Here is a 16,851-nt window from a genome sequence, read left to right as displayed (position 1 = left end):
GGTAGGTAGGTATAATGTTTTATTGTGCTCTTAATGATCGTAAAACTTATTCTAAAAACAATACTTTACTTCTTTGGCGAAGCAATAGAAACTTTTAAAAATAGAATCTCCTTATGAACTGGCCACTCCAGTAAACCTAGATAAGAAAAAACAAACAGAGGCAATCAGTCAAAATTTGATGTCAAACAACATCAACAAATGTTTGGTGTTAATAATTAAATTTTTATATTCAGTAACAATTATCCGGTTTTTTATACAAATTATGAGTTGAGCCTTTCGAAGTAATTCAAACAATAGTACAAAATGGCTTTAGATTTGGTCAGTATCGCTCAGCCCCATTATATCCCAGGGTAAGTACAAGCTGTATTTGTATAGAGCTCTTTTGAGAAATACATTAGGAAATACCATACCCGTTGTTGTAGTAAACTTCGCTTTGGTTTTTTGGTGAGGGTTTTTGACGGGTAACAACTTGTATTAGGTTTAGGTACTCAGATATACTATGGTAAAAATACCATGCCACTCATGTACCGAGTAAGAAATATAAGACCCGGTTTCAGCGCTCCTAGAAGTTCTGGATAAGTATTAGATAATATATAGCTTATAGGTTGGAATTTTGACAGTTGTTTTCATACATTAGCTGTCACTTTATCTAACAGGTGATTTATCTGACAGAGTCGTAAGCTGTGAATCTGGCCATAAATCTATTTTAAGTGGTTAACTTTACGTATGCTGAAAAACTTGGTTGTAACTGGTAGTGTGGTAGAGGCATTGCTAAAACTTTCCTTTGCAGTTCTCAAAAATATTCCCCAATTCATTACATTACCAGTATTACAAAAGCATTACAAATTTATGAGTGCATTTCGTATGTTACATTTGTACATACAAGATTGAAGGCTCCAAATAAGGGCTGAGTCCTTCCAAACCGCGCCGAATTTGCGTAAGGTGAAATTAAGCGTACTTTATAAGTAACACTGTCTCGCCGTATTTCATCGGTCATACGTTTGTCAGAAATTGGCGCCAGTGATGTAATTCTCCACAACATTTGACGGTACATATCTCACGTTGTCAAGAACGCGTTACAAATAAATTTTATTGATGAACCTCGCGTCCATTTGTATGAATTTACTTTTAAAGAACCATTTCGTAAGGTCTTGCATGTTGACAATGTATTTAGGGCGTTGCGTTGGTCGTATCGCATGTCAAAATATGATAAATTGTGTCGTTTATTGTGTATTTGAAGTTACGGTAAATGATCGTTTCTTACATCAGTGAAATGAGTCATTTGGTTTTGGAGCAGGCAAAGGTAACCCTCGATTCAGCCCATAACAATTAGTTAACCGTGTTAAGCTGTACTTTAAGGCACTTAATCTACTCTACATTCAGGACATGCTGCAGACATGCTTTATGGGTTTTCAAAAAGGTTTTTTTGACAAAGAACAAGTCTGCTTCAATTTATTTCTACTCTCATAATGTTGCAAATCTTCTGCTTCTAGGTACACGGGACATTGTCCAGAGTACAAGTATCGTATAGGCGACACCTATGGGTCTACCACACACAAGATTCTCTTGGATCCTGCTGTTCAGCATTCGGAACGGCTTGTTCTATCCGATAGGACTGCCGACGACTTCCAGGTTAGTAACTTAATTTTTTATTAAAAGACGTTTCATCCCGTAGAATTTACTGTAGGTGACGATAGCATAAACTTTTGCTTTAGACTAATAAAAGAGTATTTTCGTTGTGTGTTTGTCAACGCCATTTCCCATTCATTAAGCAGCGGATTGTATCTGTATTAGACTTAGGAAAATGGAGTTATATTAAAGCTTTGTTTGGCAGATATTCCGACCACCACAAACAGACATCGATGTGGTGAACGCAAGATTCAGAAATGGCGACCCAGTGTACAAACATCCCATGATACCTGGATATGAGGGTATGATTCTCTATTGTATTTATTTTACAATCAAATGAATTAGAAACTAGAATAAAACGAAAATCAATATTTTTTTGTTAAGACTTTAAATTAGTTTACTATAGGCCTACATAAAAACGCAACATTAGTACGTCACAAAAAAACCTCTTTGTCATATTTACAACAAAAATTATAATTTAATCTGCCTAATTCAAAACTCATTTGCGGTTTTGTGCCTTCATTTGACAAATGGCGTGAAGATTGCTCGGACTGAACGCGGCTAACCGATGAACACATAAGTGAGCAAGCTTACCAATTTTCCTCAACAAATAGCCAAAAAAATCATAATTTCAACAATAAAGTAAACGATTGTCCAATTTATTAAAGTTTTTAAGATGCGTCATACTTAATCATAAAGGTCAGACTTGCTAATTAAATTTGGTAAGTCTTGTAAACGAGTTTGTCCTCTTATTTTATCATAGTTGATCAATGTTTGAAGGCTGTGTGAGAATTTACAAGATCTTGATGAATCAGAGTTATATGAGTCATGAACTCTTGAGACTCGACCGGTCCGAGGCATGCCACTGTTTCCTGACAGCCTAAAGGTCTGCAGATGTTTACGTTTTCTATTATTAATAGGACATAAACAATCCTGAACGATTTATGCACAGATTATTATGCGATGTGCTTTGTTTCTGCAATAAAGGAGACCCTTTAATCATTTTAAAAACGTTTTTTTTTATTATCTTCAAGAAATATTGTTTCGCGGTCTGCTTCACGCGTTTAATGTTTGTGCATCTCTTATTTCATATTGTATATTTAACTCATGTATTTAACGTACCATAACAAAACATCATAATTCGCAAGTACGTTTCTTGAAGCTCAGGAATGGTCTGTACACACTGCGAACTGCAATATAACGATGACATAACCGAATATGCTCATCAAACTTGGCATTTTACCGTTATATGAATCCTCGCTGAAGGACATAAGACAGTCTGATTGATTGTGAGCATCATCGATAATGGCAAACGATATAAATTACCGAAGTAAATCCTGTGTTCGTAATTAAGTTGGTCACTAAGCTTATGACGAACCGGGGGTGTTTGAGTAATGTGCGTTTGTTGCTCATAGTCTCGCAACAATCTGTCTTGACCATACTATGTAGGTGTGAATAATTATTCTAAACCCCCTGTTCTCTCTCGCACGCCGTATTAAATCCAGCCATTTGCATATTTATACGATCAAAGTCAGACTATATTTTATAGCACGCGCTTAATTGTTTTGTGTCGAAATGGAAAAACCTTGTTTGCAGTTTGTTCTTGTTGTTGCGATGCCTTTAGGTGATAAACCTACGTGTTGTTTTACACTTTAACAGTAATTGTAATTGAACACGTATGTCTTAGGCCATATGCTGTCAGCTTGTAAGACTTAGAGCCAACAATATTTACGGTTTTTCTTTTTGTAGGTAGGTATGTCCTAGCATTGCAGATTGACATAAAACGTAAAAAACTTTTGACTTTTCTTTGAGAGATTTGGATGGTAAAATCACCCCACTACCGTAGTTCACGGATTAGAATTATATTGTATTCTTCTATAACTAAACAAGACATTATTAAGACTTGGATTAGGCCAAAAGCAATAGTCACAATTGATCTAAATCTCAACAGTGATTTATGATAACTGCCAGAGATTCGATGTCAGATCTACTTCGAGAAATAGCAATGTTTATCAAGTCAAATGGTCTAAACAGATGTTGGCCTGGCCTCGAACCCTTGTGCACAAAATTATGTACATAATCATTGGATAAAACGGTATCCGTTCTTTATCAATAGTCGTTCTAGTTATGTCATACTATCAGATGGTTTGAACACGATTTAAGAGCAATGGAACATAACGGACATTGTTTGTTTTGTATCGGAAATATTGTCGTTCGTGATCCTAAATGAGTCTTTGTTTATTTTCCTGGTGTTGTTTATATAAATATTATATATTTTATAGTGCCTCGTTACCCACTTACTTAGTATTTATGAAATTCGGAATGATAAATGTTTTTAATAACAATTTACCTAGTGACCCCGGTGATACAGTTCCGGTCTCTGGTTATTAACAGCTATTTTTGTTTGAACAATATCATTTAATGTAATTAAATAAACATAGGGTTCCTCCCACGGCTAAACGCTCACTTCGGTCAGCGCTACACAGTGGCAGCCACAGAAGCATTGTCAGAGTTCCAAAGAGTGCAGTTAAATCAGAGAGCGGGCAGAAATCAATTAGAACGAGTAGTCGACCTACAAGCCGGCAAAGGACAACCATGGAGTTTAGCCGACAGATTTGTAAGTTTAATAACAAATGAAAACGATGGAGATTTCTGATAAATTATCTTTGAAGATGTCTTCACGTGAAATGTTGAGTTTGTACGAAAGAAGATGGATGAAGAAAGAAGAATGAGCGAGTAAAGTGAAGGCTTTCTGATTTTCCTTCGTTTTCTACAAGATATAAATTGACGTTATATCGTTTACAGTCTGCGACAGCGGAATTCAAATTGCCCTTGGTCACGGTCCGCCCAGAATGTGCAGGAATACTGCGCGATGTACCCATGGATGAAGCCAAGTTATCGCCAGCGACACATTCAGTTAGTCCATTTTTCATGGACGATGCAGACCCAGAAAAATATGTCAAGAAAGGTGAGGACGAGAGTGATACGGCAAAATTAAAACTATGCAAACCTCTTTCATTCAGTTACCTTTTCTTTGTGGTCATTGTTTGTTTTTTATTTTCTGTAAGACATCAGTGTCATTTTGAAGTTTACTTGTTTATTTATTTACTTATTTTATGTACATACGAGTCTTTTATTATTTTTAATCCATGTCCTACGGAAAAATACACAATTCTTTTGTGAGAACTCAAATATGGGGCTTTAATCCCTCGCAATCAGTTCGTAAGTTTTTTGCACAAATTTGAATACAGCGTGTGTACAGCCTTCGGGTTACTAAAAATTTTATTGATTTTATTTGCAGTATCCAATATAATCTTTTGCATTCTATCAGGTTTTGCGGGCCATGTTCCTTACGGTTTCCAAAGATTTGGAGATTCTTCGAAGAAACTCACCAACTCTGCTCTTTGCGATTTCTCGTCGAATTATAGGCGAAGGCAAAGTACAGAATGGGCACCGGTTAATGTAGTGAAGTAAGTTTACATATTTTATTAATGTAGATTTTATTTTTTAATAAATAGAAGAACTTAATGTAATAAAAAATTCAATTGTACTTATTCGTGAATGTAATGTTTCTGAACGAAAAATATAAATATTGATGACAAGACGTTATGTCAAATCTGTCAAAATAGTGAACAGAAGTTCACACGCGCAGTTTATTTATTTTCGTGAAAAACAGTGTTAAATCGCAAAAATGGCAAAGAAAAAGCCGTTACCGAACCTCTCTAAAGAGGAGAAGATGGTGATAGTGATATCTGAGATAATACAAGAGTTATTAGTGGCGCACCGTCAGGGCAAGGATGTTAACCTCAACAAGATGAAAACGAGGATTTCCTCGAAGTACGGGCTGGGAACATCACCGAGATTGGTAGATATCATTGCGGCTGTACCTGCTGACGCTAAGAAGATACTCTTACCTAAGTTGAAAGCGAAGCCTATTCGTACAGCATCGGGTATAGCCGTGGTTGCCGTTATGTGTAAGCCGCACAGATGTCCGCATATCAACTTCACCGGCAACATTTGTGTGTACTGCCCTGGCGGCCCGGACTCCGACTTCGAGTATTCTACTCAAAGTTACACTGGTTACGAGCCGACATCGATGAGGGCTATAAGAGCGAGGTATAATCCGTATCTACAGACTCGCCACAGGGTCGAACAACTGAAGCAGCTTGGTCACAGTGTGGATAAAGTGGAGTTTATTGTCATGGGAGGCACATTTATGAGTCTGCCTGAAGATTATAGAGATTATTTTATAAGGTAAGTAACTTTTATTACCATGTTATACTATTGCCAAGTAATGATGCAATATTTTATGTGATACTTAAAAACCATTCTTAATGATTAAAACGTTGTGTTATTGTTTTCTTTTAACCATTTAATTATTATGGTGTATAATTGCAGGAACCTTCACGATGCCCTCTCCGGCCACACTTCAAGTTGTGTGGCAGAAGCTGTTAAGTACTCTGAGAAGGCAAAGACCAAGTGCATTGGAATCACAATAGAGACAAGGCCAGACTACTGTCTACACAGGCATATGAGCGATATGCTTAACTATGGATGTACTCGGTAAGAATCTAGATTATTATGCTTAAAATGTAGCAATACAAACCACTCATGTCTACTAACCATATTATTGATATTATGATATGCAAAAATAAGCATTGTGCTTTAGTTGTTTGCTTTGTATTACCACAGTTTATTTTGAAACTGCTGTGTTCTTTTAACATAAATTAACTATATGCAGAGTACATATTTCTAAGACCATTTAAAAAAGTGTAACTGTTGTTTTTTCAGGTTGGAAATTGGTGTACAGTCTGTTTATGAAGATATTGCCAGAGACACAAACAGAGGTCATACTGTAAAAGCTGTGTGTGAAAACTTTAACTTGGCTAAAGATGCTGGTTATAAGGTAAATATTTATTTACTTATTTAGTATCTTAATAGTTTTACAAAATATCAATGCATGACAATAATGAAGTTGTTAAATCATTCACCTCCCACACATGACCCAGGTCAGGCTTGGTCCTAATGAAATTTGAAAATATGAATTTAGGACATATTTATATATGAGTGGGAACACTAAACCACTAAGTTTTTAATTCTGTATTCGACAGAATTAAAACCAAATTCAATGAAATCATCTCAAGATCTGATATGTATTTGATTATTTCAATGCAAAGTGTTTTCCAATGATTAGCAGTACTTACTAATTTATTGTATTATTTCCAGATTGTAGCACACATGATGCCTGACCTACCGAATGTAGACTTTGAAAGAGATGTTGAACAGTTTATAGAGTTCTTTGAGAACCCAGCATTCAGGGCAGATGGTCTCAAGATATACCCTACCCTTGTGATCAGAGGTACCGGTCTGTATGAGTTGTGGAAGACTGGGAGGTACAGGAGCTACCCTCCTTCTACATTGGTGGATTTAATTGCAAAGATCTTGGCTCTGGTTCCACCGTGGACTAGGGTTTACAGGTAATATTTTTGTTGAGCAATAATTATTGAAAACTATATTTGTAATGCAATGAATAAATAGGTTTATTGAAGAAAAATTATACATTATTTTTCTATACTACTTCAAGGTTAATTGGTGAAAATTAAAAATTCCTGTTTTATTTACACTTAAATTTCAAAGAGACTGAGTAACAAGACAGTAATTTATGTTTGCTTTCAGAATTGTTTTAAATCTTTTATATTTTTTACTATTTGATTCTAATGTTAAAATTGTAATTTTCCAGAGTGCAGCGAGACATTCCCATGCCTTTAGTATCATCAGGAGTTGAACATGGTAACTTGAGGGAGCTGGCTTTAGCTAGAATGGCAGATCTCGGCACTGACTGCCGTGATGTCAGGACCAGGGAGGTTGGCATACAAGAAATTCACAATAGAGTCAGGCCTTATGAGGTATGCATGCTTCTTTTTTAATACTTAAATCTTTATACCTCTTGATATAATTAGGCAAATGCCATACATAAATATGAATTATTTGTTACGATCTACATCTATGTCTTAATGCTGAAATAAAACATTATAGATTAAATACGTTTTGCGATATTTTTATCAAACTTGTAGCCACTGACGTATGTATACTGACACAAATTTAATTATTTAATGTTAAAACTTATAATAAACTTACTCTAATTTTTATCAGTCATCCCACTCTTTATGCATTTTTGTTGCATATAAACTTGTCTCTATAACTATTGCTCTAATTTCACTATAACTTTCAGGTAGAATTAATCCGTCGTGACTACACAGCTAACGGTGGTTGGGAAACATTCTTAGCATACGAGGATCCCGACCAGGACATTCTAGTAGGTTTGCTCCGACTTAGGAAGTGTGCTTCAGACACTTACAGGCCGGAACTGAAGCCTGGACCTAACGCTAACTTCAAACAATGCAGTATTGTGCGGGAGCTGCATGTTTATGGATCTGTTGTGCCCGTAAGTAATATAAAGAAATAGGAGCCTGTAACCAAAAGATACAATTTCCATTCTTAAATGGCGGTAATAATGAAGTAAGTTAATAGTTAAATATTTTTCCAATATGTTGGTACTTCGATTTTTCTCATTTCTCAAATAGTTTATTTACAGACATTGCATTTAACGAACACTGGCTATTTACTTTTTCAGTGTTCATAGACAAGTGACACGAGAAAATCGCATTTGTGTACGACTAGAATATACGATACTTGGTTACAGGCTAAATATGAACACACAACATTGTTACGTGAGCAACAATTATCACAATTTTTATCTTGTAGGTAAATGCCCGAGACCCTACAAAGTTCCAACACCAAGGTTTCGGAATGCTCCTCATGGAGGAAGCCGAGAGGATTGCGAAAGAGGAACATGGTTCAGATAAAATAGCAGTTATTTCAGGAGTTGGCACTAGGAACTACTATGCCAAGATTGGATACCATCTGGAAGGACCTTATATGGTCAAGATGCTTGTTTGAGAAATAAAGATCTACCATGTTTGAGAGTGTTTTATTTTAATATTTGCCTTTACAGGTTACAGTTATGGAAATAAATACTTTTTACGATTTTAGAAAAATTTATGGCTTGTAAATATTATAAAACTAATCAGTCGAATCGTCGGTAATCTAAAATTTGCACTTCTTAAGGCTTATTGCACGTTGACAGGGTACAAATTTTACTTAGATTTATTTTTATTTGGACATGCGCTTTATACTTAGCATTTTCTAACTTAAGATACTACCATTTTTCATTCATTGGTTCTTTTTACCTATTTTGAGTATACGATGATTACCTCCACTAACCTTCTCCCGTATCCTTATCCTCATCTTGCAGGCCGGACCCGCCGCTGTCAATCAACCCGACAGAGATCTATCACAAGCATGTCGGTATGCTGCCCAACTACGCTGGACATGTGCCAGGCTGCATGTTCAGGTAAGTTTATTATTTTTATTTTCACTGAAATTTTCGCGTCATTGGTTGAACAACCTATACAAAATTAACTGATCAATTTGATAGTATAAGCAATATCTTAATGTAAAAACAATAGTGTATTAGTTTTTTCCACTGGTAATACTGACGTTTTACCCTTTTTTGGACTTATTTTATGAAGAATCCAGTTCAGTAGATATTTTTATTTGTAGGTGTAATCTGTATCAGGTTAATCACGTTGTCAAATTCGTACCGCTTGTGAAGGTACGATATCCTTTTTTTAATTGAATCTATATAATTTAAAACTACCCAAGAGCAATAAAAAATACAGGCCTAAATTTTTGTCATAAGAAAAACCAATTTCCTTGCTCAATGCCATTATTAATGCGTTTTTTTATCGTTTATGTTTTGTTTTCTAGATTTGGGAAGACGTACGGCAATGATACTCGAGATGCTAAGCGCTGGCTGCGTGGCGATTTTGCCTCCTAAAGCTTACACACTGCAAACAAAGGTGAACTGTATTACAATACCAATACGGTCCAAATTATGAAGTGATAATAATGTTTGACGAATAAATTGTATGATTGAGGAAACGGAATAAAACGAGAAAATAATATAAATTTGGTTTTATTGTTATCCATAAACATAATCGAAATAACTTAGGGAGATTGCAGCCTAATAGGCATTGACAGTGATTTTTTTTTATTGGAGCCAGCCCCCAGAATAAAGAAATAAAACTTTATAAATGCCGTGACATTTTATAAACATTGCACCCAAAAAAATAAAAAGTACGTCTTATATTACGTGTATAAAAATATACAATATATCACAATAAATAGTCTATCAAAATTATCACTTTTTCTTAGCGTTCCACTCCTTCATTAGTTTTTCGGCCAGGGCTAGGTTTTCGTCTTTCTGTAAAGAAACAAAATAGGTATGTAAAATATCTCTTAGGGCCTTTAAATGAGCCGCCCATATTACAAGCCCGTGTATCATCATTACAGCAAAATTAGTATCGGATGTAGGTAGTTTTTATAAGAGCAATGAAGAAATTGTTATGCCTAGATATTAATGCCATTACTAAATTTTTTAAACCCATCGCAGTCTCACTGCAGGGCAGGGGTCTCCTCCCAACCGACATATATTTACTTTATATTCCCTTATTGCATTTGATCTATGGTATAATATTGTGTATAATGTGTATGTCTCTTACCTTAATAAAGCAGAACCTAGCAAAGTTCTCTCCGAGATGTTTGTGCGGTTCAGAATAGAAGGCAGTCGGCGGGATGGTCAGTACTCCGGCTTCTTTAGCGAACTTCTTAGTGAAGCGATAGTCCTTGTATTTGTCCTTCTCACTGGATAAGTCAATTTTGTTCGCTGAAGAAATGAGAAATTCTCTAATTAGATAATACTAGTTTTTAAAAGGGTGCAAACTACGCTTTTGGAATCGTTTCAAAATTACACCATAAACCAGTCAAATTATGAATATGTTCTTGAAACAATGCCGTGAAACAATGTGATGTATTCGCAATTTACACGTGAAATGTACGATTCAGACTACATATAGCTGTTTTGAAGTCAATTCTTACATTTTGTATCACATTATTATATTCCGCGAATTTGTACGCTTCACACTACTACACTATACTCGACAAGTTTCTAAAACCTTTCTAGTGTATTACCTAGTCCAGTCCAGTCAGCTACAATAAAGTATCCAGCCTCAGGTACAGTGGGATTGAACCCGTTCTCCCGCAGTGTTTTGACGAGGAAATCTCTCTTGGGCAGCAGTTCCCGCGCTAAAGAACGCAGGTAACAGTCCGGCGAATCGCGACGTGCCAGCTCGTATTCAAACGAACTCGCTATCGCTTCCTAGAATAATAGGAATATAGTTTTAAATCTGTCTTCCAGCTAACAATAAGGGTAAAACGACACTTAAAAACAATAAGTTCACGTAATCTTTTCGGCAAAAGGCCTGAATTCTCTACCCCTATGAGGCATACCAACGTTTTCAACGTATTTTTTTTCTGAGATAAGTTATTTAATTACTATTGAACTGTACTTTAAATTCATTATCAAGTTTAAAAGTAGTAGCTATGATCAATGTTACAAAAATTGCCTGTAGCAAATTGCAATTTTTACACTATTATTTACTTAACTACATAATAATACAGCGATTCAATCACCTGTATGGGAGTACAGCAGGTGTATACGCAGTTCTGGTGCACGATGAGCAGGTTCTTCATGAGGTTGGCGGGCGCGTAAGCCCAGCCGGTTTTCCAGCCAGTCACCGAGAACGTCTTGCCCGCGGAGCCCACCGTGATCGTGCGCTCCCACATGCCAGGGAGAGTCGCTATACAAAATACCACTGCTTAGTACTCAACATAGTAATGGAAGGTTGCAGTTTGTGATATTGTTTAATTATATTATTAGCAAATGGAATATTGGTAACAGTCCATTGTCCACCAGCGAACAATGTAGTAAGTTGGCCGAAACGTCGGGTATTTTCTTTTAATTTCTCATCAAGTTAAGGCTATTCCACATTCCATAGAGGATTGTAAAAAAAGAAACGTAAACATTGCGATGCCGAAATAGGCTGTTGGCCTGAGCTTGCTGAGGCCGCTAATGGTTGAAAGCGCATATCTTCAGATCTTTTTTATAAAGAAAGGGCAGGGCTTTGGAAAAGGGAGAAGGTCTTGCCGCAAAATGAGACATAAAGCGGTTAATCAAAACGCCAAAACTACTTACCAATCCTAATATGTTGTTTAGGTTCATACACCATCCACTCATACACCTCATCAGAGATGCACACGACATTGTGTTTCTTGCACAGATTCGCTATGAACTCCAGCTCCTTCATATTGAACACCTTGCCCAGCGGGTTGTGGGGGGTGTTCAGTATTATCATCTTGGTCTTGTCATTGAACAACGAGGCCAGTTCTTGTTCGTCCAGCACCCAGTCTGCTGATGTCACTTCACCGCCTGATTTATTGGGTTGTTGCTGTTGAAAATAAATAAATTTACTGTAGACTACAGTCTACTAACAGAATGAGTTAGGCTATATTTTCACTTAATCACTTTCACTCATTGACTCCGCGATTTGGTCAATGATTTTCACTGAATTCGCACTCGCTCGACTCGGCTCGAATCCCCCGCGTCAGCCAAGCCTTTTCTTACGACATCTCTTTATGAACTTTTCAATAGAAACGCCAGATATATTTCAAATAAGAGTGAGTGTGATTGTGTTACATGCAAATCGTAAAGTCCCGGATTTGATTATCACTTCTCTGATCAGAAATAGCTAAGTATAGTAAGTAATGGTATGCATGATTCAAATTATAGGAATGGAACAATCTATTACTACGTTATTCTCTACACAATAAAAAGTACTTCTCGTATAAAAAAAACTCAATACATACTAATAACTGTAAGACTATCTACCTAGAATTAATCAAGAAAGCTAGTTATTTCAATAACTAAACGCTACATTTGACGGTAGGTAGAGTATAACAAGTCTACCTCGCCGCAGCAGCAGCAGACCGGAGGGCATGGAGATTCACAACTTGATTTATTGCTTTTAGAACTTGAGTCACCCTGGTCCAAACGTAAAATCAATATACAAGATACAAGAAATAACAAATATATTGTCTCCTAATTTGTTTGTAGGTATAAAGTATACTAATAAAAAGTTATGATTAGTATTGGACCAAATAATATCAAAACTTGATCCTACAAGTTTGCATGCACTTGAAAGAGGGAAAACAAAATACTTCTACAGTCATACTCTTTTTAGTTCGCATTCATCTAACGTTCTTACGAGACACAAACACGAAAACATTCATTCTACGAAAGTACATCCATCTATCCTCACATATTTATAACATTTGATTATAATATAAGTAGGAAGATAGATCCTACTGTATATTTCTTACTAGACGCAGGGCAGTGAACCTCGGAACGCCGCCGGCAGACTTGATCATCACATCGTAGCAGTCGAAGAACGGCTCTATCACGATCACCTCGTCACCATGGTCCACGTGACCTGGAAGACAACCACTTTAGTTCAAGAAGGTCTTAAGTTAGAACAAGTATGAGAACAACTTGGACTTTTTTATTCAATGCTTCTTTAGTATGCTGAGATTGCGACCCTGCGAAGGAACTTCGGGATTGAATTTCAGTTCAAGCCGAACATTTTGAACTCAAATGCCTAAGTAATAAAAAAGAGTTTATTAATTTTATCACAGATTACGATGGCCTTAATTTTTTCGTCATATGATTCTCCACTAGTTAACAAAGTCATGGGTCAATTTAATCAAATCTGATGCGCTTATCAATGTAATTGTTACGCCATATTAACTCAACATTTCCTTTGGTTTTTTTTATACAGTACCAGTATAAGATAAGTTATTATTGTTTTCGATAGTTGTCTGGAGTTTAGTAACGTGTTTGATATAAGACAGTAGGCACACTACCTGTTACATGGGACTAACATAGTAAATGGCAAAACGCAGGTGTATTCTATGCACCTCTGCATTCACCTCCAGGTATAAATGATAAAATAATAGTAAAAAAAATATTGTTACCCAATATAGCAGCATAGAGTGCTTCATAAGCGCCATATGTGACGAGAATTTCGTTAATGGGGTCAATCTCTCTGCCAATTAATGGAGAGTATACCTTTGATAAGTTCTGTACTAGTTTTGGGTGGCCCTGAAATAAAGCAATAATAAATAAATTTCACATATTGTCCTCCACAGCTTGGCAAGAGTATGATAATGATAAGTGCTTAACCAACACGAACAGTGAGAGGTCCGGCGCAGGTCCGTCGGCTTAACGTGCTCTACAAGACACAGAGCTCAACCACCGCAACTTCCTAATTTGGGCAATGCGTCAGGTATTTCTTGACAGAAAAGTCATGTTTTTTTTGTATCGACTCAGGATTCGAATGTCGAACCCTGAATCCACCATGCTAAATGAGGGTTACATTGGTTAATATTTGTAAGTTGAAAGTTCTAAAAAACAACTATAAATTATTAAGCTTTATAAAATAAATAGGTACACAGCACTGTCAGCAATTGATCTTAGGTAGAATCTTTTCATAGAAATTGTAGCATTATTTTCCTTCCTTATGCATTTCCCGAGGAAACAAACAAAGTAACAAATAAAAACGCAAGTCATTTGTTTCCTCCACTATCAGTACATGACGTTATCACACACTTGTCATGGTACACATGCATTAGATAGATATGGTAATATATTGAGAGTGTACTATCTAAACAGGTTCAACAACTATGTAAATACATTACATACTGAAGTAAATACAAAGTAAACATGTGTAAAAGCTGTTTCTATGCCAATATGGATGGCTCTTTCTTTCTTATTGTGTTAGAAATTGGATAGAAAGGAATGGAACTCTTAGATCATTAAGTATTAGAAGAATATCTTATGTAAAAAATGGGTAGGTATTATGCCGCTGGTTGAAAAAAAATACCATAAAATTGTACTGAAACCAGTACAATTTTATGGTATTTTCTTTGAAATAACTTCTTGATGTAAGTTTAAATATCTCTACATTGTGTGCTCTTCTTTATTCTGTGGTTTAAGACAACATATAATTTCACAGTTATGTCAAAACTGGAGCATAATAAAGATATCTCTTGGGTTGTGACCTTTTGGAAGCAGGCTGTCTAACCTTAGATACCAATTACATAGTAGTAAATTTACTTTTTTATTTTTTGGTACAAATTATATAGCCATCGAAAACTATACAGTTTCAGAAAACAACATACCTTTGTTTCTCAAAATGTTAATAGTCATGTCTCTTTAGTAATGGGTGGCAGAACAAGAGACATACACTTATAGCAGAAATTGTCTTAAAATTAAGTCAGCAGGATCAAATACTTACATATCCTCTTGTGTATTGGTGTGTTAATGGGTTATCATTACTGGATATTTCTGATAGGGCCTTAGTCACATGAGCGGGTGCATGATAGTCAGGGAAACCTTGGCCGAGGTTAACTGGTGGCTTGGATTCTGCTGCTAAACGGACATATTCTACCCTGAAATATCCAATGAAAAAATTGAAAAAAGCAGATTTATTTTCAAGAAAAAGTTTTTGGTGTTACTCGCAGGTGATTTCTTTGTTATTTACAGATCCTCTTTGTTTTTCCTACTTGGTGTTAAAAAGATGATGAAAAGTAGGCTATAAGAATTGTTTTAAGTGTTATAAATTGTAGGTAAACTATAGGTAAGGTTGTTTTACATTTTCTTCTACTTCCCTAGTACAGACTTTCAGGCAAACCAAAGAAAACCACTAGCAGTAATAATAACAGGAAGGTTTGATGTGGAATTTATGAATAGGTATTCCCTCCTAAAAATAGTTTTAAGAACATGTAAATGTTAAAAGATATCATAATAATAGGGATTATCTTTATTGAGTATGACTTAATTACATACAATATGCAAAATTAGAGTATATGACTGGCTTAATACTGGCTAAAAATCAATTCAAAATAAAAAATAATATACTAGAGTTTGCAGAGTGTTGTTATGGGAATTCCATTGTTTTTAAACATTGATTATGTAATTTCTACACAAGATTATTAGCTGACACGACATCAACCTTTTTGCATAATCAAAATATTGTCTTTACTTTTAATGGATCACTTACCAAACACTCGCTTCGCCGGTGCCATAACGAGCAGGTAACTTGAATTTGTCAGCCACGGAACTCATAGTTCTGCACTGATTATTTAATATGTATTCTAAACTTCTGCTTTCCACAACACAAATGCGGCCGCTCAGTGCCTTACACAACGATTGTCCCCACCTAAACATCGTAGTGTATTTAATAAATGATAAAACACAGATAAATGAGAGCGTATAAGTTAACCTATTATGACATGACAGCAAAAAAAGTCATCCGAATGTCAACACGACATAGTAAAATGCGTAATACTCACTAAATATTCAGTAACTAGTTTACACCGGAACCTAATCAGTAATTAGGTTGAATGTAAACAATAAAAAATATTTTATCAGATGATTGATAACACTTCTAAATTCTGTCGCCGGTTTTACATGACCGTAAAGCCCGGTCTTGCTTGTACTACGGACCGCGAGTAAGATCAACATAAATTGGTTGCGTTACCTTTTATAGAGAGAAGACAGTCGTAGCTGTCAAAGCAATTTACCGATGGCAACTAAACGCAATTAATGATTATTGAGGTTCTTAATTTTTTACCATTCTCTTGTCAGCTAGAACAATAGCTTTAATTAGAAGTAATTAACCTAAAAATGCTGTTTAAAATACAATAGTTATATTATTTATTTATTAATGTTTATTTGATAAAACAGGTAAAAAAATATGAAATATAGTGATCTTAAGACAATACTAATGATGAATGATAAATATATTTAGCCCAGTTGTATTGCTTAGACTTAGATGATTGGATTAATTCCCATTAAGTAATGGCGTTACCGTTTAATTGAGCCGATTGACTTGAAAAATTAAAGTACTTGTTCTCTACTCAATTAAAAAGTTTCCTAAGCAGGATGTTTCATTTACTAAGTATCTTACTATTTGATACTAAACAAGACAGTGCAATATTTTATGCTTAGAATATTTAATAACTAACACAATAAGACCTTTTTTTAATAAGATTACCTTGTTATTAACATGCCTCCACGATTGTCGTACAACGAACCCTTACACACATTGTATTTAATCTCTATTCCTTAACCTTAAGGTTTAAAATGGAGTGTTAGCAAAGAAAATATTGAAAAAGCGTGATTTACGACCAACGGCACGGAAA

The 16,851-nt window shown here is 35.5% G+C and overlaps 3 protein-coding genes across 4 annotated transcripts; 2 read left to right on the top strand and 1 right to left on the bottom strand.

Annotated features, from left to right (window-relative positions):
• The first annotated feature begins 173 nt into the window (after positions 1-173).
• LOC142984830 (CIMIP2 protein GA14893-like) lies at positions 174-9,613 on the top strand. Its single transcript, XM_076132680.1, has 8 exons — positions 174-350; positions 1,494-1,632; positions 1,835-1,931; positions 4,071-4,246; positions 4,435-4,597; positions 4,961-5,099; positions 8,945-9,043; positions 9,460-9,613. The coding sequence occupies exons 1-8, from the start codon at positions 304-306 to the stop codon at positions 9,527-9,529; spliced, it is 930 nt and encodes a 309-aa protein (XP_075988795.1). The 5' UTR covers positions 174-303; the 3' UTR covers positions 9,530-9,613.
• On the top strand, positions 5,246-8,610 carry Elp3 (elongator complex protein 3). The gene is made up of 7 exons (XM_076132658.1): positions 5,246-5,883; positions 6,028-6,192; positions 6,421-6,535; positions 6,856-7,106; positions 7,370-7,535; positions 7,862-8,074; positions 8,395-8,610. Exons 1-7 carry the CDS (start codon positions 5,321-5,323, stop codon positions 8,587-8,589), a joined length of 1,668 nt encoding a protein of 555 aa, XP_075988773.1. The 5' UTR covers positions 5,246-5,320; the 3' UTR covers positions 8,590-8,610.
• A 38-nt stretch (positions 9,614-9,651) lies between the features above and the next one.
• On the bottom strand, positions 9,652-16,164 carry Kyat (Kynurenine aminotransferase). Of its 2 annotated transcripts, XM_076132672.1 has the most exons (10): positions 16,000-16,164; positions 15,708-15,866; positions 14,943-15,096; positions 13,621-13,747; positions 12,970-13,079; positions 11,786-12,038; positions 11,224-11,390; positions 10,723-10,909; positions 10,254-10,417; positions 9,652-9,955 (listed from the first exon to the last, which is right to left on the bottom strand). In XM_076132672.1, the coding sequence occupies exons 2-10, from the start codon at positions 15,770-15,772 to the stop codon at positions 9,893-9,895; spliced, it is 1,290 nt and encodes a 429-aa protein (XP_075988787.1). In that variant the 5' UTR covers positions 15,773-15,866; positions 16,000-16,164; the 3' UTR covers positions 9,652-9,892. The 2 variants fall into 2 exon arrangements, with proteins under 2 accessions (XP_075988787.1, XP_075988786.1); XM_076132671.1 differs by lacking the exon at positions 16,000-16,164 and having other exon boundaries at positions 15,708-15,959.
• Positions 16,165-16,851: the final 687 nt, after the last annotated feature.

This window comes from Anticarsia gemmatalis, chromosome 2 (assembly GCF_050436995.1).
Source record: "Anticarsia gemmatalis isolate Benzon Research Colony breed Stoneville strain chromosome 2, ilAntGemm2 primary, whole genome shotgun sequence".
Taxonomy (NCBI): domain Eukaryota; kingdom Metazoa; phylum Arthropoda; class Insecta; order Lepidoptera; family Erebidae; genus Anticarsia; species Anticarsia gemmatalis.
This window is presented reverse-complemented; position numbering and strand designations above follow the sequence as displayed.

Bases quoted from the DNA above. Each gene is read 5' to 3' on its own strand.
- Kyat (XM_076132671.1), bottom strand. From the start codon at position 15,874: ATGTTTAGGTGGGGACAATCGTTGTGTAAGGCACTGAGCGGCCGCATT. The intron at 12,039-12,969 runs GTAAGAAATATA...TATTTTCAACAG, and splicing joins GGTTCACTGCCCTGCGTCTA to CAACAACCCAATAAATCAGG. The intron at 9,956-10,253 runs GTAAGAGACATA...GTTTCTTTACAG, and splicing joins CTAGGTTCTGCTTTATTAAG to AAAGACGAAAACCTAGCCCT.
- Elp3 (XM_076132658.1), top strand. From the start codon at position 5,321: ATGGCAAAGAAAAAGCCGTTACCGAACCTCTCTAAAGAGGAGAAGATG. The intron at 6,193-6,420 runs GTAAGAATCTAG...TTGTTTTTTCAG, and splicing joins CTTAACTATGGATGTACTCG to GTTGGAAATTGGTGTACAGT. The intron at 6,536-6,855 runs GTAAATATTTAT...TATTATTTCCAG, and splicing joins CTAAAGATGCTGGTTATAAG to ATTGTAGCACACATGATGCC.
- LOC142984830 (XM_076132680.1), top strand. From the start codon at position 304: ATGGCTTTAGATTTGGTCAGTATCGCTCAGCCCCATTATATCCCAGG. The intron at 351-1,493 runs GTAAGTACAAGC...TTCTGCTTCTAG, and splicing joins CAGCCCCATTATATCCCAGG to GTACACGGGACATTGTCCAG. The intron at 1,932-4,070 runs GTATGATTCTCT...AAATAAACATAG, and splicing joins CATGATACCTGGATATGAGG to GGTTCCTCCCACGGCTAAAC.